The sequence below is a fragment of the Mesitornis unicolor genome, unplaced genomic scaffold (genome assembly GCF_000695765.1).
Source record: "Mesitornis unicolor isolate BGI_N332 unplaced genomic scaffold, ASM69576v1 scaffold1039, whole genome shotgun sequence".
NCBI lineage: Eukaryota > Metazoa > Chordata > Aves > Mesitornithiformes > Mesitornithidae > Mesitornis > Mesitornis unicolor.
Window position 1 is genome coordinate 1 of NW_010206324.1, and position 22,605 is coordinate 22,605.

At 37.5% G+C, this 22,605-nt stretch overlaps 1 protein-coding gene across 1 annotated transcript in view; it reads left to right on the forward strand.

Moving 5' to 3' along the window:
• Positions 1-9,767: 9,767 nt before the first annotated feature.
• IDE (insulin-degrading enzyme) overlaps positions 9,768-22,605 on the forward strand; it is a gene marked incomplete at both ends in the record, with an annotated part of 42,549 nt that continues 29,711 nt past the window's right edge. The window contains 10 exons of the mRNA XM_010191693.1: positions 9,768-9,952; positions 11,364-11,571; positions 12,364-12,533; positions 13,921-14,043; positions 14,691-14,803; positions 15,238-15,400; positions 15,981-16,073; positions 16,634-16,725; positions 18,238-18,318; positions 19,856-19,959. Coding sequence (XP_010189995.1) covers positions 9,768-9,952; positions 11,364-11,571; positions 12,364-12,533; positions 13,921-14,043; positions 14,691-14,803; positions 15,238-15,400; positions 15,981-16,073; positions 16,634-16,725; positions 18,238-18,318; positions 19,856-19,959 — 1,332 coding nt within the window. The remainder of the gene's footprint in view (positions 9,953-11,363; positions 11,572-12,363; positions 12,534-13,920; positions 14,044-14,690; positions 14,804-15,237; positions 15,401-15,980; positions 16,074-16,633; positions 16,726-18,237; positions 18,319-19,855; positions 19,960-22,605) is intronic.

The following is a 22,605-nucleotide window of genomic DNA, read 5'->3' on the forward strand; positions in this document are numbered from 1 at the left end:
GGGGAAGCTTGGGGTGGCGGGCCCGTGTGTGCCAGGAAGGCCTGCGTCCTGTCCTGCTCTGCCCTCCCCGTCCCCGGCAGGGCCCGCCCGAGAGAGCCTGGTGTGCGGCGCAGCTGCCGCGCTCCTGAGTCTCTAACCGCACCTCGTTGGGAAAGCAGGCTTGGTCATCAGCCCATCGGCTGGGGCGTGGCTTTAGTTGCCCGGTGCTTCGGGCTTGCTTTGTTTGTTTCATCCATCCCCTCAAAAAACCCTAACAACCCAAACCACCCGGCATTTTCATATTGCTTAACTTGCCATGTCTTCCTAAGCCATAAATACGTAAATATAACGTTTAAATTGTTTAAAAAGAAGTTGCTGTCAGAGTTGCCCAAAGTTGATGGGAGCTGCCTGTACAGTTTGCGAGGAGCGGTCTGGTACTGGCATTGTATCGGTCTTGTTTTTGTATGTGTGAGTGCTACCAGTTCCAGTGGAGACACTTAAGTATCGCGATCGAGGGAGGAGGAGGTGAGACGCTTGGCATGGCTCACTTTAGGGGCAAATTAAAACTGCGTAACAACTTGGCAAAGTTGTTCTACGAAGGGAACAGGGTGAGGGAAACAGGCTAAGTTGTTTTCTTTCTTTAATGCTGTGTCTTGTGATCTTAATTGCAAAACCTGTAATTAACACTGCAAAAGTAAGAGACGTCAAAAGTAGCATCTTTCAGGAAAAAAAACCTGGAGTTATGGTGACTCATGCTGTCAATGCTCTTATGTCAAAATTCGGGTGCACCGTTATTGTTTGTAATTGCTCTGTATGCTTCAGTGTTGTAAAGATAATCCACAGTGTATATATGGAGCTAGTGCTTTTCTCAGGCTGTGGTTCTCCTGCTAGATTACTTCTCTTTAAGGATGTGAATATATGCAGTATTTAGGCTTAACTTTATGTATGTGAGTAGGCCTGTTGTGTTTCATACTGCCTACAACCATGATGTAGTCATCTGTTGAATTGTGAATTAGAATTTACATAAATAATAATAATTAAATGAGAGCAGGCATAGTGCTTTCACATGATGATTTTTTTTAAGATGGTGAACATGTAAAAATTAAGAATCTTTTTTTTCAATTACATGTTCCTGGTTTCTGTTTCTGAGTTTTGTTCATCCTTTTACCTTTTTTCCAGCATTTACTTTTTCTTCTCATACAATTTTCAACCTTCATCTACACATCAAATAGTAAGATAATTTCTCAGTTAGAAGTTCTAATCTCCTTTTCATCTCATGTACAGCATTGAAATTATCCATTCCAGTTAGGAAGTCCCTAGAAGTGTTCATTTTTGCATGCTTTTTTGATCCCTTTCTCATTTCTGTCTTCAGTCACTTGCAAGGCTGTGGCTTAATCCCTTAGATGAAACGGTACCTTTAGAAATTTGATCAGTGTCAAGGATATAACTTATTTTGCACATGAATGCCAAAGTAGTTCCCTACCCTGGTAAGTCCAGAAGAAGGAAAGGGGAAGGGACAAGAAGTTCAGTACCTCCAGTGTCTCACTGAACTGAAAGGTGTTAGTCTCATAGCTAGAGGTCGTAGCAGGTTATTGTAGAAGTCATTTACTAAAAATACTGTCAAACCATTTGAGAAATCATGTGTTGGGTTGATATCTTTGACACATTAATTCTATTGTATTAGATGGTTTCATAATAGTTTTGGTAAGATAGGAATCAAAAAGTTTGTAATAAATGTCTGTAGAATAATTGATTTAATTGTTACATATTTGTATTTGGATGGTCTGTCAGTGAGCATCTTTGTGTTGTCAGCTTTTATGATGTCTGTAAGTTGATAAAGTATGCTTGTGAGATAGCACTGTATATATGTAATAGGGTGATTTTTGATGGATATCTTTTTTTGATATTTGAAAGTTGCTTCACTGCAACTTTCTATTTAGATCTGACCTTCTGCAACTTGTTTTTAGAATGAGTCAGAACTATAGCTTGTCTGAACAATTCAAATGGAAAAAAATGCTGTAGAGTTGATAGTTTGCTTACAGCGTTAGGAGTGGAACTAGATTTAAATTGTCCAAAATCATAAAAACTAGCACACAAAATAAGTAAGCAGCCAGGACGTCCTTGGTTGAAACACACCGCTGGCTCTTGTAAACTGCTCGTTGTTATAGGTCTGTTGGTTATGTCAAAGCTGTAGTGTTAGATAAGCAACTGCTTTTAATGTGGGATTAAAGTACTTTTCATGATTCAGAATCCTTAAGTTCTTTCTGTTTTTGTTGCTAGATCAGATTTTCTTGCCAGTTCTGTCATCTTTCTGTGTATTTCTCATCGTTACGCAGTATAACTAAAGTTTTAGTCTCATCTTGTTTTTTTAATCCGACCTCACAAGTTTTTATTTTTGAGGGTATGAAGACAGATGGTACCATAAAGTGTTAAGTGAGTTGGCTTTGCAGAGTCTCGGGAAATCTGATGTGCTACTTGCAGATAAAATCTATGAAATACACATCAAAATACAGTTTAGAATAAAACACAGAGGTCTCTCCTGTAGCATCCAGTTCTGTGTTTCCTGTTGTGTATAGGGCCATGTGTGCCAGTGCTGCACTGTGGTTGTGGACCAAGCCCTGCAGCCTGTAACGTGATGGGGGAAAAGTGTCGGGGTGGGAGGAAGAGAGAATGGGAACCACTGGCTTGTAAGTATTCAATGCATAAAGCAATTGATTGAATTAATCAGTATGTTTCTGAAGAAAATGAGTAAATTACACTTTGAAGCAGCTGGTCATGTAACAGAAGCTAGTCTTACCAGTTTGTGTTCTCAGCATGCGATTTGAGACTCCAATGAAAATAACAATGCAAGCCAATAATGCGTAGTAATGCCAGATTTCTGAAATAATTCTGAAGATCCTCTATCATCATATCGTCTAAAAATTAAAAGCAGATAACTTTACTTAAGTTTAACAAAGAACCAATCTTTCAAATTATGAAAGGCTTCAAAACCCCTCTGGAATGTGCCTAATTTTCAGCAATCTTGTGAAAAATTGAAGCAAAGAATGTTTTCTGTGTCTGGTGAACCTGGATCAAACTTGTTTACCCTGAAGGGTATATTTTGAGGAATTGTTTGGGGCAGTTCTTGAAGAGGGGAAAACTAAGCTGAAGTGATTTAGAAATTCTTAAAGACTTGTTATACTTTACTGCTATGTCTGAAATCAGACTGTATAAAATCCAACCTTTTTGTTTTACTTATTTACTAAGTGCTTTGGAAACTGTGGGATGGTCAAGTTAAGAAGTGCAGGTTTAGGGCAGTAAATTAGCTTTATGGTGTCTTGAATGTGTATCCATCCTGTTTGACCAACGCGAGACTATTGCTAACACACTGAATTTTGCTACTCAGGGCAGTTAGTCAGCTGGGACCCGATCTTACACGTGAAGCTACCAAGGCCCTTGTTTTTGCCAGGTTCACACGTGGTATTATCTCATTAATGCTACTGGTAATTCCTGTACACTGTGTAACACCAGTGTTTCGACTGTCACGTTGGCAGCGAAACCTGTGGCAGACCAAGTTTTCCTGCTGTGACCTAGAAGCTGTAGAAGCTGGGCCCTGCTGGGAAGGAGAGCAAGGCAGGCATCTGCCCTGGCCACCATCATTACGAGGGGATTTTCCGAGTGAGTTACTGACTTGGCAGAAAGCTGCAGACTGAGGTTCTGAAAGTGCATTTCTTCACAATGAACTGCATAACAAAACCTTATAAATATTCATAATCTTCAAACTTGCCTGATTTGGCATGATTAGTTGTTCTTAATAACTTGGTAGCACTGATTAAATCATTGTGGGTCTTTGTAGTTGGACCTTTTGTGTATGAAGTAATATGATGAATTTCTGAGTTTAAAAGTGATAAAACGTGTTAACATTTTGAGTTTACCTACTTATGCAGTGTCTCTGCCTATGTATGCAATCAGATTTATTTAGATCAGCATCAGGAATGTGTTGGGATCTTAAACATTCTCTAGCTTTGTGACAAGTAAATTCGCAGAAGATTGATGCTGTATGAATGTTGAAAATGTGAACTGTTTTAGTCTCTGTAAAAGGAAGATTGCTAGGTTTGTCTATTGATGAACATGTAACTTGAAAGAGTATGGATAGTCTCTTGAAGTATCCTTTATGGTAGTGGCCACCTAGGTTGATTTATTTTGGTTTTGGTGTTTGATTTTGGTTTGGTTTTTTTTGAGATTACTCTTTCTCCATTTTTTTATTATTACCTGCTTGGTAACAGAACTTAGTAAAAACAGTTGCCTGGTTTTAGGAAAAAATCTATATGACCTGCAGTTTAGTCTAAAAAGTAATTTTTAATTATGGTATACAACTGAATTGAGAAGAGAGGAGATAGAGTGTTGGCTGACTTACTGGTAATGTTGCTGTTACACATACACAAGGATGTCACAATGCTGTGGAGTTCTACTGCTGTCTGAGGAGAGGTAGGTGCAAGAGATGAAGAGGAGAGGTGAAGACCTGTGAAGAATGATTTATTTTATTGTTGCAAAGCCATGAGCTTGCAGCTGAAGAAGCTCATGGACTCCACCAGAATGCTCAGTTCAGTGCTATCAACCCTGTGAGAGAGGTGAGAAAACTCTGGCTGGTAATTCTGCAGCACCGGGCCTGCCGCCGAAGCACATAGCACTTGTATCACTCCTGGCCTTGGCAGCTGAAGCAGTCAATCTTCATGTAAGTTACCAAGATCTGTAAACCAGGGTGGATTAGTAAATAATACAGAGAACACGTTATCAATGGTAGTTCCCTTGCAGGACAGAGCAGAGAGGTTTTGGCTCAACAGAGGTTTAACTTCACTCTGGTAAATGGTAGGCAATTAAATTCAGAAGTAAAAAAACCAAAACAAACAAAACCAAACCAAAACAAACTAAAAAGAAATTTATATAAAGAAAATGCAGAACTTGGAACAGGTCCAAAATGTGAGGTTGAATATTGCTGTGGTGGTTGTGTAGTTTCAAAGACACGGTTGGAAGTGAAAATGAGCAGCAATGCAGATCCTAGTATATACAGGTATAAACTTACGCACAGGTGTGTCCATGGAAGTAATTTGGGTTCAGTTGCATAGAAGCTTCAAGCAAACCCCAAATTTTAAGGCAACTGATTAAATTGAAAGCAAGCATCAAAATCTGCTGAGTTAGTAACTTTGTTGCCATTCATCTGGTTACGTTGAGCTGATGAGTGTTTACAGCCGTCCAGCTGGCTCAGAGCTATGTGCCAGCATTTGACTTCGATATGTGCAGCCTGTCGTGGCAAAAAAATATCTTGAGAAGCGGTTTGGAGTTTGTTCTTTGGGAGTCATAATTTTTTTAGCTAGTTACATTCTTGCGTTGAAGCAACCCTCAGGAGCTTCTGTTAATTGGTTTTCAAATATGGTCCTTTAATTGTTCAAACGTTGAACTCTAGATTTGACTACACTGGCTAATTTTTAATTAACGTAAGTTTACTAAAATAACTTTGAAAGATTAAAATAGGTAGAATCATATATCACTTAATCCCACTCTGTAGTACTCTCTTTGCCGGTGGAACCTGGCATCCCCAGAGAGCTCTGCTGGTTCCAAGGGACTGCCTGCCTGGAAATCATTACAAAAGCGGGGCCTCAAACAACAGCATCTAATTTTACTTCAGAGTGCTATCGTTTAAAATTCAGCATCTGTTTTAACTGATACTTTTCTTATACAAGTGAAGTAATTTTGATGAGGAGGAAGAATGTTTCATATTTCCTAGTCACTGAGTAGGGATACTGCTCTCAGTTCAAAGGTACCCGTTCTTCTGCCTTTTTCTTTCTAGCTCTGTCATCTTGCCACCTTAATTTTTGAGCCAGTGGAAAAATTCCTGGTGCCACAGTAATACTTTGTATTTTTTTCGTGCTCTCTTTGCTTTATTGTTTTTTTTTCTGATGGTTCTGTTTTGTGAAAGTACTATGACAATATTTCTTTTAAAGACATTTTTGTTGAGATATTAGCGCTGCAGTAGACATAGCATCTAGTTTGTGGATGAATTTCTTTGCTACCGACCATCGGCATTCAATGCTCGCGGTGGTGACAGCATAGCAAGTAGATGTAGCACATGTACTTCAGGACAGCATCTGAACACAACTTTAGGGATTAAGCCATTTCTCAAAAGCTACAAGAAATACAGATTTTATTTTTTTCCTGTTTCTATCACTTTTTTTCCTATGTTCAAAAGCAACTCCATTGTCAAAAAGTGTTTTAGGATTCTTGTGTGAAAGAGTGGAACGTGCTGTTGTTATGAAGCAGTTACACTTAGAGAACTTACGAGTTACACAGAAAAGCAGTCATATGAGGGAATGTTTAATATTATGTCTTACAGTTTGCTCCTTACGAAAATTTCACTTAGAGTATCTATACAAAGACATTTTCTTTTCTAGCTATTGTAGTGTAGTAACAGTACCGGGAGGAATGCTATTTAAGCAGGAAGGTGTTGGTCTTGTTCTTTGCCTTCCAGGAATATTACATAGTTGATCTGCTTTTGCTTTTATATAAATTGGCTGGTACTAAAATTTAGTTTGCAGGGAAATTGTGGGTTAATCATGCAAACTCATTTGAAGTTGAAGAGTGTGTTGTATTCACAATGCCCATTGAAATAACAATGAAGATGGAAGTAAAAGTTTAGTCCTTGATTTGAAGGCTTAATTACTGATTCTGACCTTTCGAAAATTGTAGGTTTTTCCTGTAATGAAATCTGACTGCCAAACTGGAGGTAGCCTATGAAGGAGGCAGAAGTAGGGAACGGTAATAAAATGAAGTGGAGGTGTACAGCTTCACAAGACATCAATTGAAATCTCCTAAGACTTCACAGAAGATGCGTAATTTGATGAATCACATTGGAAAGATGAGTCATCTGAACAAAAAGTAAAGTTCTGTGACTTAATAATGTGGTGTAGAAATAACAAGGAGATATCGGATGACAAGGAAATTGTATAACATTAAAAAAAAACCCAAACCTTGAGAAGTTTATAGTATATCTACATCTTATGATAAGCAGCTAGTATCTTAATATGACAGAGTATTTTAGCTGAAAACCAAGTGATAGATATTCCTTAGCAGAGGTGAAATCGGGAGATTCAGAGACCTCCTTGCTCTCCCACATACTTGTACTTGTCAATCCAATAGAATTGTGTGCAAGTGAAATACAATTAAGAACAGGTTCGTTTTATCTGTGAAAAGTAGTATCCATTCTTACTTCATAGATTTTACACACTACCCTGAGTTTAGTAGAGCATTTCTAGTCAGGACTCTGAACTTTGAACGAGAACATATGTCTTAAATTGTGCTATGGATTATATCAGTGCTGTTGATGCAGAGAAACAGAGGTTGCCATACTTGGGATATCCTTTGTTTTTGAATGGTGTCTGCATTTTTTTTCAGAGAAGGGAAGCCCATAGATATTACAAGCAGGATTAGCCTGAGTACAGAGTGGGTAAATGGCATGTTTAAATGAGAGTATAGATATTTAAGTTTAAATTCAGCATTTCGGTTACGGTTTAGCAATTACGTTTGACTATACTTTTGTTTTTGAGCTATTAAGAGTGTGAGAACTATGTTTTACTAATGAAAGTGTTTCCTTCTGAAATGCATTGAGCTGCATGTTTTTAAAAGTTACTTCATATCGTTTATAGGTCTTGCTTAGAGACATTCTGATGCTGATTATTCATTGATGGCTTCTGTACTCAGTGCTTCTGGTTTTTTTCTTATTTGAATTATAGTTCCTGTTTGTAATTTGGCTTTCTTTCATATAAGGGCATGTTATACCTTAAGCCTGCTTAAAAGTTCCAAAGTAATCTTTTTACATCTTTCCAAAGTATTCAAAGATGTATTGCTTACTTTGCTGCTTTTTATTTTTTATTTTTTTAATTTTTCAATATCTTCTCCAGTTTATGTATATGTCTCCTTCCTCAAGCAAAAATCCAGTCTTGTGCAAACTTTTACTCTGCTACAGTTGAAATATTAATTATTTGTGATACACTGTTTTTCACTGGTTCTACTGTAGACATTATGTTCAAGAACTTTCTATCCTTAACATGCTGTTAATAATGAGCTCTTTATCAGCCTCATTGTAATGTGTAACACCAACACGGATTGACTGTGCGTCTGCTAGCTTTCACGTTGGCTGTTGTGTTTATACCATAGAGTCACATGAATAAATGGGAAGGAGATAATCGAGAGGGACGGTAGACTGCAGAACCGCTACCTGTTTTGAGAATGCTACCATATTTTAGGAAGGAGATTTTATTTGCTGACTCCCTTTTCACTTTGTAATTTTAAATAAAGTATATAGTCAGATTTTCTTTTCTGGAGTCTTTTTGTTGTGATTCTGGTAACACTGAGTATGCAGTTGATTTGCTAGATAGCGAGTTAGTTGAAACGTCACAACTGAAGACCTGAAACAGTAAGTGTGTTGCGAACTGTGCAGTCCTTCATGTTCCACATCCCCATACAGTCCTAAAGCTTGTGCATAGTCTTAAAACTTGAATGAAGTTCCTTGAACTGTACAACCTGATAATAGAAAAGCAAATATTGTGAAACTCCTTGTTATCTATGTGGTACCAACAGGACCGCACAAAATCTCTCAAGCCTCTGTGTAAGTGTTGTGATGAGGAGTTAGGTCTGGTTTTCTTTGCAGGTGAAATTAGTTTGGCATTGATTAACGAAGCTCATGTAGTAAGTTACTGGGCAATAGGGCAAGCAACATCTCACCACAGGAAAAGACTGAGTTTGGTCGGCACTATGTATTTATAACAGACACTGTTCTAAAACCCTTCCTCTGGAATTCAGGGTTGGAATTCAGTGGCTGTTACGTGCAGGAATACACCACATGACTGGCTCAGCGCATAGCTCTTTGGTTTCCTGTTTCTGGGGTTTTCATATTTTTTTGTGTGCATAGTTTTTTATGTTTTGTTTGGTTTGTTGGTTTTTCATTGAGTGGGGTTTTTGTTTGTTTGTTGTTCTGGGTTTTGTTTGTTTGTGTTTTTTTAAACATGTAACTAAGTAGCTCCCCACATACCAAAGTCTGAATGTATCATCTTTTCACTTGGCATTTAAAAAAACTGAATAACTATAGAGTTTATGATTTCAGAATCACACTTAGTTTCTTAGCATTTCAAAATTCTGCCGTTAAAGAAGCAAATCTCGTAGTATGCCTGTTAAACTAGTCGTAGAAGTTTGAACATGTGAGACAGTATATTCCTGTTTCTCATGGCAATTCTGCAGTGTGTTTGTATTTTTGTGGCAGTATTGTAAATGGTGTCACCCTTTCCTGCTTGGGTGTACTAATCCAGTGGTTTATTAGTAAGATTTGGTTTATCTGACAGTTGCAAAGTTGCAGCATTCATAATATAGCCACACATGAAATACTTTCCTGAAGCCTGGAAGTATATTTGATATAGCAATGTATGCTTTATTCAATTTCATTTTAGTCGTAATTGAATAAGAGGATGATATTTCTTCAGAAGTTGTTTGTTTTTTTTTTAATTACCATTAGTATGAAACTTGAAACACTCAGTTTTGTGATCTACAATTTTATCATGGTGCTTGGTCTTTGGAGTTTTTTTTGTTTTAACAGCAATATATCTCAGGATCTGAACTACACTTCTAGGCAAGTTCTGTGAGTTTTGTGCAGAACTAAATTTCTTGCTGTCAGTATCACCCAGTATTCTCTAACATAATATTAAAATGTTAGCAGGACTTAAGTAAAAATAGTAAGTGAGATTTCTTCTGTTTTCTTTAAGGTTTCAGAAAGATACAAACAGCAAAATGAACAATCCAGCTATTAAGAGAATAACAAATGAAATTATCAAATCACCTGAGGATAAACGAGAATATCGTGGACTGGAATTGGCAAACGGCATTAAAGCTCTTCTCATTAGTGACTCCACCACAGATAAGTCTTCAGCAGCACTTGATGTGCATATAGGTATTTAATGCATGTTGTGTTCATGATGTCATTAATAAAAATGTTTTAAGTTTTGGTGTCTTAATTGCCAGTAAACTCTCAAGAGTGATATCCAGTTGGCAGCCTAGCATTTTATTGTAATTTAAGAGTTTTTTAATTCTTTGGCACATGAAGTTGAAAAGTTAGTAATTTATTAGGGTTAACAAAATTCTGTTATTGTAGTCTGTTTACTCAAGTGTAGCTCAGTAGAAAGACATCTTTGAACCGTTGTGTTTTGTGTTATGAAAGATCTTTTGTAAGCAGAAAAGGAGCGGGTGTGAGTGCAGTTATTTCAGACAGCTCCATCTGTCATGTCAGACTTTTTTTTTTCCTCCATGTTAAGTTGTTGATGGGTAGAGGTGAGAAAATGCTGTAGTGCGGGAGAAGTTGGAGAGGCACTCCCCAGCTTCCATGGTACTTAGTGTGCAAACAGATATACTGGAAATAGAAGGGGAAGACAGAGTTATTTTGACTCTGTGGGATAACAGAAGCCTTTTCTTATATCCAAGGTATGTTTCAAGCTTGTGTAGTTTCTCAGTTGCTTGGAAAGTACAATGTGCACACACATTACCTAAGCATCCTTAATCATCCTCTTTCCATGGTTGTAGTTGGGAGCTGTTGCTGCTGTTAGTGTAGAACAGAAGCAGTAGAGGAACTTTGAAAATTTCTGACTTCTTTTTTGTTATGGAGATGGCTGTCACAAATCATTATCTGGTTCAGAGGATCCCAAATGTGGTTTTGTTAGGTCCTGTGACAGTAATAGGCAACTGCAGCAGCCAGTTCCTACACATATACTGGAAGAGATGTATCTGTGGCCTTCATCTCTGCTCTCCTGTTGTGCGTTGTTGCACACTTCAGGATGGCCACACTCAAACTTCCATGTTTCTCTCTTCCATTCTTACTCATCTTACTGTCTTTTAATCCACCTTCACACCTACTAGCTGGTCATCAGTAGCTGCTTGTGTTCAGGCAATTACAGGTTATCACTCGTCCTACAAACCGCAGGATAAATACCTCCTTAATTGTGGCTGCCAATTGCTGCCTTTTAACACAATGCAGTTATTAAAGTCAAGGTATAGAAGTCAGAACATTGTGATCTGCCAGGTCTTTACAGATTATGAGTCATGGACTTCAATTGAAAAATTGCCTCTATAAGGCAATGCAGGCTGATCTGGGGAGAGAATTTGAGACACTAATTGGCTCAGTTACTCATTCAGCTTTTTTTTTTCTTGAGTTTGGGTTTAGTTAACTGCAGCTGCACGAGTGTCTACTTACATCTACAGAACTGATATAATTGCCCGAGGCACCATACTGTAATACAAAGCACTTCAAAAGACGTAACAGTTTAGTATTGCTTTTTATGAATGGTCACATGAAAATTTTCCTCCTGCAGGATCCTTGTCTGATCCCCCCAACATTGCTGGGCTTAGTCATTTTTGTGAGCATATGCTGTTCCTGGGAACCAAGAAGTACCCAAAAGAGAATGAATATAGCCAATTTCTTAGTGAGCATGCAGGGAGCTCAAATGCTTTCACAAGTGGAGAACATACCAACTATTACTTCGATGTGTCACACGAACACCTAGAAGGTGCACTAGACAGGTAAGCACATTTTTTATTTTTTTTTGGTGGTTGTTATACAGGTGCTATTTAAAATTGTGTAGGATTTTTTTTGTCATTTAGTCATTATGGTATTAAAGAAAGAGTTGGGAGCATAATTTTTTTGTTAAAACTGATATCAGGTATTTTTCAGTTCAAAAGTTTTTTGCTCAGATTTTTTCAGCTGGCAGAGTTCTTCACTGAGTCAGAATTTTTGAATTTCAAAGGTTGGGTTTACACTGAATGTTTTTGGAAATGTGGGGCATAGAATATGATCATGAACTTACGCATTGTGCAAATACTCTGATTGTATAATCAAATGCTATGCTTCTCATGGGATCCTTATTTCATTGATAGCAAAAGGAGTATGAGGTCTAGAAGTATATTAGGATGCCTTTAGTAAAGGGAACTCACTGAAATCTCTGCCTTTTGTGGGAGGGGACAGAAATTGAAGGGTGTGTAGTAGGGTGGATTTTCCCTGGATGTCTGACAGGACTGATTTGACTTGAGAGATTAAGAGCTGCTTGCAGCTAAACTTCATTACAGTAGAAATTTTCAGTGTATGAATTAGGAAGGTCCTTGATCCTTGTAGTACCGTATATGATAAATATGTTTTCTGCATTTGTAGATAAAGAAATGGTGAAATAAAGATAGTGAATCAGTGTTAAAACGGTTACAGAATTTAAGTTCTGCATTAAAAAATATTAAGCTGTTTTCAGGAGGTACCAAGCTTCATACTTTTCTGTTACCGTTTATGTACAGTCCTCCTAATTGAGTTACATTTTTTCTGTTTAGATTTGCCCAGTTTTTCTTGTGCCCTTTGTTTGATGAAAGCTGCAAAGACAGGGAAGTGAATGCTGTTGATTCTGAGCATGAGAAGAATCTGATGAATGATGCCTGGAGGTTGTTTCAATTGGAGAAGGCTACTGGAAACCCCAATCATCCCTTCAGTAAATTTGGAACAGGTTTGTCAGAATATAATAATCCATCCGTTGGAGTTCTGTGGGACTTACATAGTATTATTGTCTATATAAAACTGTTAAAGACAGATTGAAACAATTCCCTTTGTTTCCTCTCCATACATGTTTGTTATGGTACTTTATCACATTTTCCACATTATAGACCAAACAGAGAAAACCAAAAGAAACAGCATGATCTAGGACTTGCAGTTCAGTGATGAAGCATCCTTTATGATTAATTACTGCAGTGAATGCTCTTTTCTAACTACTGGATTTGTCATATTTAGTTTTTGTGCATGACAGAGTGAGTGAACTGTGTTTAAATTGTTGTTAGTCATATGCTCTTTTTGCTAACTAGTACTGCATTAGGACTAGATGACAGTGACTAGGTTGACTCAGAAAGATCAGCAAAGTTACGTGAAAATTACTGAGTAAGAATATAAAACCAAAATCTTAAGTACAAAACACAACAGTAGTAGATGGATAGATTGAACAGTCTTGGACAAATTCCCGTCTTATGGCTGTAGGGTTGGTTTTTTTCAGACTTTATTATTCACGAAACACTTAATAACAATTTAAAATGAACACCCCAAAACTTCGATTTAAAAAGCATTAGAGTAAAATACCATAGTTATGGTCAAAACCACAAATGTTTGATGCATTGGCAGAAGTTTAAATGTTCTTTTTTCATAGAAGTTATTTTCTACATGAATTTATTTTTGAAACTATCAGTAACTGCACTATTAATTCATGCACTGCACTGTTTAATCCTTGAGCATGAATGTGTTTTGTGGCTGGGTCAGTTTGCTGAGTAGTTGATGTAAATATTGGCTACAGGAGGGCAGATAATGGGCTTTAAGGACTGGTTTATTCATCCATCTCAAGACGGAGAACAATATTTTGCAGGGAACTGCTTTAGAGAGTCCAGCGTAGGGCCACAGAGATGATGGAGGGAGTGGAGCATCTCCCTTATGAGGAGCGGCTGAGGGAGCTGGGGCTCTTTATTTCATTTAATGTACTGAGCTACAATTTGTGGCCCACAATGCCAGAAATTATTTCACACAGTGATTCCTATGAGAAACGGGTTTTTTCCTAGCAAAAACCTTTTTCTTTTTCTGAATTAGAGTCTGGGCTTGCATTGCTTTGAAATAACCCATTCAAAATGAAATTGTTAATTTGGAAGACAAAAACATCCTCTGTTCTTTAGAAATGTGCAGATTGAGAGTGGCGTTATTTATTGTCTCTGATAAACCCCGTCAGTTTATGTTTTATGCATAGTAATTATTTTTAAAATTACTATCATCTGGAGAAAATTAGATCTATTAATTTATATTTTTCTTTTTGATTTGTAAAGTCATAAACACCAAGTATTGTTAACTTTTTTACGTTACAGGGAACAAACTCACTCTGGAAACTAGACCAACCAAAGAAGGAATAGATGTAAGACAAGAGCTACTGAAGTTCCATTCTACTTACTATTCGTCAAATTTAATGGCTATTTGTGTCTTAGGAAGAGGTGAGTCTTGTCCTCTTGGTTGAGTAAGACTTTACATGTATTTGTATTTGAAGAAAAGGAAGTGTAAGCAAGTGTCTGAAAATCTGCAGAAGGAAGAAAAAAAGTAAAACTTGTACAGACTGGCCAAACATAGTTTTATGTTTAGTGAAGTCTCCAAAGCAACTGACAATGTATACATTTGTGTGTTTATAAGCTTACGGTAGAAAAAATAAGCTGCACGTTTTAAATCCATTATCAAGTCACTAGTTGCTGCCATTGTATGTTTGTCTTGTGGAGGCTGACACCTCTCTGATTTCAGATGTTGGGAGGGCTTTTGGTACTGTTTTCGTACTTTAGACTTACACTTTCAGTACAAAACTCTGGTATTTGATAAAAGGATAAACCTAACCTAACATGTAGATAAAAAGCTGTTACTTCAGTTTCCTCCTGAATTAACAGAGGTTTCAACTGCTTAAAATGTTCTGGAATTGAGCTGATACTTTATATAGGTTTTAATAATTAATTATTAATGGAATTAATAATCATCTTACCATTAAAACTGTTTCTCCTTGTAATTAATTTCTCCCTCAAAGAATATGCAAATACAAATTTATTTGCCAGAATCTTCAGTTAACAATTATGCTTTTCCTAATGTTTCTTTATTCTAGAGTCTTTGGATGAGCTGACTTGCTTAGTGGTAAAATTATTTTCAGAAGTAGAGAATAAAAATGTCCCTATACCAGAGTTTCCTGAACATCCTTTCCAAGAAGAACATCTCCGGGTATGTATAGAGATAAATCTTCCATCAGGAGTTTATAGCTTAAATGATACATTCACATTTACAATTGTAATTGTGTAATTGAATTACATTGTGCACTTCACTGCTTTAGCATCAGTGCCCTGTTGGGTTCCATATTTCTTTCTTAATTTTCCACCCACCTTTCTATGCAGAATATAGTACAGTTTAATATAGTTTATAGTAAGGGTTGTACATTTGGTTGCAGCTGTAAGCAATTGAGAGATAATGAATTCTCTTGTTCTTTGCATCATGAATGTCTGAAGTGTTGCCCGAAGTTTTACATACTGTTACTTTTGAGATTTTGGTGATATGTTAGTAATAAAATGTGTGAAGGGAACATGACTCATGGTTCTGAGATGAATGAAATGATGAGTTTCTTTTTGTTTATGAATCTCCTTGTTTATTTCCCCCCTCAGCAACTTTACAAAGTGGTACCTATTAAGGACATTAGAAATCTTTATGTCACATTTCCTATACCAGACCTTCAGAAGTACTATAAATCAAACCCTGGCAATTACCTTGGTCATCTGATTGGGCATGAAGGGCCTGGGAGTCTTTTATCAGAGCTTAAAGCCAAAGGTAAGGTCTTTGAAGGTAAAGAATTAAATAAATAGTGTATTACACTTTTTTTTTAAAGCTTAGCTATGTTTCACTTAAAATTTACCTCTGTATGTTAAATTTAAACCTCCCGACTGTTTGAGTAATTTGAGTTGTGAGTAATTTTGCGCTTTATTTTTGCTTCTGTGGTGGGTCAAAATAAAGATATATCTTGCACTCCTCTTTACGTGGCCCTGTTCAGAGAGTTAAATGAACGTTGATGTATGATCTTGTCTCTGTTCTGTCACTGACCGAGAGACTGCTGTCAGGTCCCTTCATGTCTGGAAGCTAGACGAGTGTACCTTCTGTTATTTTTCTTTGTATTACTCTGTTCCAAATAGAAAGGAATTACCCAGTAATCAAATTATCAAGTTTGTTGTAGCACTCTGAGCACAAAATCAGATAAGTCTGACTTGTGTTATGTTTAAAGAAGAGAAGAAGAATATGTAAAGTAGTCAAAATGGAGGGGGAGAAGTAATTTCATGTTGCTGAAGCACACAAAATATAGCATAAATTGTTACAGATTTGTTTATGTGGTGTATTTTCCTCTTTGATTTTATAGGATGGGTAAATACTCTTGTTGGAGGACAGAAGGAAGGTGCTAGAGGTTTCATGTTTTTCATCATTAATGTGGACTTGACAGAGGAAGGACTTTGTAAGTGAAGCACTGTATCTGCATTCTGTATTATTCCTGATCTGATGGGTGTGTGTTTGTGTCCAAAGAGACTAATTGTATTTATAGCTTGAAAGTGAATTTATTTTAGTTAACCGGCTGTTCGTCTCCATTTGGATCCTCTCAATATGCTAACACACTTCATCTAACATAAGAAACCAACTTATTTGTGGTTATATTAAATTAAAGTATTTCATTAAATATTTTAAATTAAATTTCTGTAAAAGAAAAACTGTTAATACCTTTGTGTGCTACTTACTCATACTATTTAGACCCGAGTTAAATTATGTTATAAATCAGTATCTTAACATGAGATATGTTCATGCGGTTCTCGGAATTAGCTGGGAACCTAAACACTTATCTTAAATTCATGTATGAGAAAAACATGTCAAACTTTGCCAGTGGGGTTGTATGTACTCAAATATCTTGATGTTTCAGGATGTAATTAAAAATAAAACAGTATGTATTTGTTTCATCAGATTTTTTTTTTCTTTGTGCAGAACTTAGTGAGTTATTAAGCAAGTGGTTTTTTTTCTTTCCAGTGCACGTTGAAGATATTATTTTGCACATGTTTCAGTATATACAAAAACTCCGTACGGAAGGACCTCAAGAATGGGTTTTCCAAGAGTGCAAGGTACAGTGATTGGTACTTGAAATACGTGGTGGTTGTATTTTTACAGATTTTTTTCTTATAAGTAGAAAGAGGTTCCTTGGCGGTGGAAATAGCCTTTAATAATCGCATGGTAATTAAGTTTCTATATTTTAGAGGTGCAACATGAGTCAAATGACAACTGCATTCAGTATATATTGTCCTACTGTAGGTGTGAAATGCTCTTAAAGAGCTGTGAGTTGGCATTTTGTGATAGCGTAAGGGAGGTGGAGGAAGAAGTATCTTACTCTGGTCACACGGATTTTGCATAATCTTCCTTAGTCTTCAGTGAAGGAGGAGGGGGAAGCGTTTACTGTGAGGGGTAACATTGGATCGGAAATGGAAATGGCTGTTACTCTACCCCTCTCACCCTTCACGTGTCAGATTGTGTAGTCGAGATTGTGAAAGTCGCAGGACATTTAATCTGTTCATTCTCCTACGTTCTGAGAGGTGAACTAGAACTTTTTGTGGAGTACTTTGGCTGTACACTTTAGTCTTTGCTGAACTGTTCATGCTTCTTGTATGTTTCTGTGTGTACAGACCAAAAATGTTAAGTATTCTATTAGAATTAAATAGTACTGCACTTCTTGTTCCATCTTAGCTTGATTTGGTGAAAACTGTTGAGTCTCCTCTGTCTAAGAGTAGAAATTCTGCAAATGGGTTAACTTTGTTTCTTGCATTTTGATGCTGTATACCTGTAAAAGGAGTCTCTTTATCCTCTGTTAAAAGTCGCAGTGGAATTGTTTCACTGTCATTGTAAGCAAATACAAGGTTTGAAGGAGGTAGTTCCATCCTCCCATCTCGCGTCTTTCCCTTGCTCCTCTCGTATCAGCCTTCAGCACTCCTGAGGCTGTGAGGTGAGTCAGAAGAGTTGGGAAACTAGTTTGAGAAGAATCTTTTTTTGAGTTTATTTTCAGCTGAATTGTTGAATTGACCAGACTCTGTGATTTCACAGATGGATGGACCGTCCTTTTCATTGGCATCTTAGTCTTAGATCTCTTTAATTCACCCTTATCATTGTATTTTAAGAGTGATATGTTGTATTTCTCTGGCTAAGACAGCATAAAGAAACACATTTTTCAGTCTCTAAACTTACTGAACTTTGGCTGAACAAAGGAACAAAAAAGGAAGAGGGAAGGTTCATTAATGTACAGTGATCATTGCACTGGAACACTATTGGTTGCATTGAAGTTGGTGTGTTTTCAAATTATCAGGGAATTTAAAATACATGAGCCATGGGACAGACCTCTTACTGTGAACCGGACTTACAAGACTTGTAAAACACTTCACATTGTGAGACTATCCAGAATTGCTTGGGAGTTTTGCGCAACTTGAATATTACTGAGAACTTTTGTGTTAGGTACCTAACTATTATAAAATGGATACAACAAAATTCCTTACTTTTCTTATGTTATAAAAATGAATTAAGTAGCTAATAATGATTCTTAAAATAATCTTTAACATAGGGTTTTCAACCCTTCCTATGTTGTTTTCTAGGATCTAAATGCTGTGGCATTCAGATTTAAAGATAAGGAGCGACCACGAGGTTATACATCAAAGCTTGGAGGAATGTTGCATGTAAGTATGTGTGTCTGTTTTTGTTTGTTTGTTTGGGTAGTAATCATTTAGCAGTATGTTTGCTGCCTCCAAAAGTTAGGCCAGGAAGTTGCCAACAGTGTTCCAAAGAGCAGGGTACTGATTCAGGACATTTTTTTTTCACTGCTCTTCTTTTGCTGTGCTTTGCAGTAGCAGTGATAATTCTGATTCTGCTGTTGCTTAAATACTAATAGAACAGTAACTCTTCTAGTTCTCTTTATTGCCTCTGAGTCATTCTACCTTTGTGCTTTCAGTTAACCTAGCTAAAACTGTTGTTTGGTGACCAAGCGATCAGGCCCAGTCAGGATGGGTTCAGGAAAGGCAGGTCCTGCTTGACTGATCTTATGTCCTTTTCTGACGAGGTGACCTGCTTGGTGGACGAGGGGAAGGCTGTGGACATTGTCTACCTGGACTTTAGTGAGGCCTTTGACATGGTCTCCCACAGCATCCTCCTGGAGAAGCTGGCTGGGCACAGCTTGGATGAGCACACGCTTTGCTGGGTCACAAGCTGGCTGGATGGCAGCACAGAGAGTTGTGGTGAATGGAGCTAAACCCAGTTGTGACCAGTCACGAGCGGTGTTCCCCAGGGCTCGATTTTGGGGCCAGTCCTGCTTAACATCTTGATCAATGATCTAGATGAGGGGATTGAGTGCTCCCTCAGCAAGTTTGCAGATGACACTAAGTTGGGAGGGAGCGTTGATCTGCCTGAGGGTAGGAAGGCTCTGCAGAGGGACCTGGACAGGCTGAATCCATGGGCTGAGGCCAAGTGGGGATGAGCTTCAACAAGGCCAAGTGCCGGGTCCTGCCCTTGGGTTGCAATAAACCCATGGATGCTACAGGCTTGGGGACGAGTGGCTGGAGCTAATAATTTTCAGAGGAATTGAACTTTTTGAATTGGAGTGTACCTTAAGAGATTTCCAGTTTAATCTTAAATAAAAAATCTTGAAATTAAAATAGTGTAAATTTGTCTTATGCTTTTAGAGAATTGACGTATACTTTCCTTTCAATTACTGTACATTAAAAGGAATTATTAGAGAATCCTAAAAACACTAGTGGTTGGGTTTTGTTTGTTTAGGGTTTTTGTTTTGGTGGTGGGTTTTTTTTTCTGTGTTATGTTTTGTTTTTCCTAAATGCACCCTAGTGGGTACTTGGTGTTCTTCTATCTTTAAAAATATCCTCCAGGGGTCAGCATTTACCATGTTATTTTTACTTTAGTTACTTCAAAACGGTATTTAAAGGTGGGTGACTTTTTATATCAAGACAAAATATTTCAAAATACAAGAATGATATTATGCAGTATATAAGATTACTTAATATAGGAGAAATATGATTGCATGGATAGAGTACTACTCTATCTTGTTTAGTTTTGAGATAAAGATTTTAAGATATCTATGCACTTCTAATTTGAAATTTCCACGGTAATATAGATTTAGTTTTTTAATTCCTTTACAAAACAGTAGTTTCTTCGTGCTTAGTTTCTGTTTAATTCATCTACATGTTTCTGGGCTTTGTTTTTTAGTATTATCCTATAGAAGAAGTATTGGCTGCTGAGTATTTGCTTGAAGAATTCAGGCCTGATTTAATAGAGATGGTACTGGATAAATTGAGACCAGAAAATGTTCGGTAAGTTAAACTGCAATAACTTGTATTTTAACCCAAAATTATAAGCAAGCAGAAGAGTTGATGGAAACACAATTTCTTAGGTGTCTCTTAAAGCTGTGAAGTAAATGTTACTGTAAAAAAAGCTAGTTACTCTGTGGGTTAATGTCTGTGCTCCCTGTTGAAAAGAAGCACTCTTGCATGCAACTCTTGCTATTCAGACAGAAATGTCCTTTCAGTCCTTTCTTTGCAGGATGTCTTCCTCAGACTGAAATAGTTTTTAGGAAGATACTTACTCAGAATAACTCAACTGTTACTGAGGAAAAGCCTAGTAAAGTTATCTTGCCTCACTAGATTCTTGGATCATTTTATATGGAATGCTCTAATATTCGTATTTTGGAGCTAGGTCTGGAAATCTGTGAAGAGGATGGCCTTTATCTGCTGTATATATTTTATTTTCCCTATGGAGAGCTATGAAACGTCATGCAGATTAGCACACCCTCTGAAAAATACCAATTTATGTGGGTAGAAATAACTATGTCTTTGGCTGCTAAAATCCCTTAGACTTCCAGAGCATTTCTTTGACGTGAGTGTGACCATACTGCACATGCGCTTTCTTTGCAGAGTGAGTGTGCTGCAGAGATTTCAGAACTGAGTACTTGGTCAGACTAGATGTTGAAAGGAAAGGAGAAGAATCTCTCTCCTGTGCTTTTGAGGATCTTCTGTTGTCACCCAAGCAGGGTGGAAAAGGGAGGCATTAGATACATTTGTTCTTTTGGCCTATATGAGTAACTAAAGAGCCAGGGTGAGATGAATAATACTTTGCTGAGATGGTGATTTTACAAGTGAAGGAACCTGGAAGCCACAGAGAAGAAAATGAAGGCCGGTGGAAAAGATGCGTATTGATTGAGGAGGAGGAAGGACTGAGCAAATGATTAAGGAGAGAGGGAGGAAGAGCCTGGGGAAATATAGTTAGTGAAGGACATCGTGGGAGTAATTGAAGGGTGGATATTGGTAGTTGTGGGGAACTGGTGTCTCAGTCAGTGATGGATAGAGAGGCTGGCTAGAGGAATTGCTGGGGATGGTTAAGTGCAGATTGGACAAAAAAATGAGAGGGATATAGGAACTGGGAGTAGTATGCAGAGTGGAGGTAAGAGGACACGTCTAGAAGAAAAGATGGTGTCAGGCTTAGCAAAGATACTCACCTCCAAGTCCTGAATAATGGAAATGGAGCAAACGGAAGAGGCAAAGAAAGGAGATCTGAGACAAGGAGCCTGAGGTAGGACAGCAGCAGAACTGATGGGACAAAACTTGGAGGAACTGAACAGAGAAACCTGTGCAGACTGAGTGCAGTACAGTCTACAAAGGGTCAAGAAACTGAAGTTTACCATGTCTTGCTATTTTTTCCACCCCTTTACAGATGTATGCTTCTTTTCTCCACCTCCCCACCCCTTGCCCCCACACCCTACAACTTCAGGTTGAGTTCTTACAAAATGGAAATGTTCTGGAATTACGTGATAAGATGCCAGTACCCTGTGTTACTGTGCCCTAATGACCCACCGATGTGTGGGGAAGGTGTGTAATGAAAGTAGCAGGAACCTGCAGAAAGAGAAAAGTAGAGATTCAGGGTTAAGACTGTTTAATGCTTCCAAGGAGAGCTGAACTCCTTTGCTTTTGCACAAGCTTCCTAAATGGCACGAGACAAGCTTCTGAAACAAACCTGTCACAGTAAGCCAGTAATTACTCATCCTCTTTATTTTCTTGAGTATGCTTAAGATCTTAAGGTCTAGCTAGAGGGAAGCCAGGTATGTGATGCAAAATAATAATGATTTGGGAAGGCTTGACAGTTTTTTAATATGTTTCACACTGAAATTTTCAATCAGAGTTGGATGTAGAAGGACAATGAGGCATGCATTCGTGTATTTCTAGAGTTTATGTATTTCAGCCTTCTGAAATTACTGTGAATTACTTAAAGGCTTGGGCACAAGTCTTCATTATGTGTGTTTGGATGACAAAGTAAGTCTTGTATATCCATTTAGTTTAAAATGCATCGAAAGATGGTATATTTGAAGTAATTATTGGATAAAATAGGATAAAATTGCATCTGTATTTGCAAATGTCATGGGGTTCTCATGTTTCTAGGGGTATACTAATAATGATAAAAGAAATGGAGCTGCCTATGTCAGTGACAGTAGTTGCCATAGTAATTAATGCCCTTGAAAGAAGGGCCTGTGTCTCTGTGTGTGGGTGTGCATCTACGTGTAATGTGTGTGGGATACTGCAACTGAAACTTGAGTATTTTGAGAGATTGTATTTTTAACATACATTTTCAAGAAAATTTCCAGATTCTCTTTCCTATTGTATTAAATCCTTCTATTTTGAATGTATTTTCATGTTGATCTACCGCCCAACTTACCTTTAACGTAAAGACTGTTTCTAGTAATTAAAAGAGAGAATATGTAATTACTTCTTCTCTGAAGAAGGCTTAACCGAATTGCACATGAATTTTAACTGGTTTTAGAATTGCTTACAAGCAATAGTTACACCGTTTTTTAAAATATTGATTTAGTAAACAAGCTACAGGTGCCTAATCAGGTCTGGTGTTTGTTTTAGCTTCGCATAGCTTTAAAATGTGGCTCTTAACATTGCAAGAATATTATCTTAGGGAAA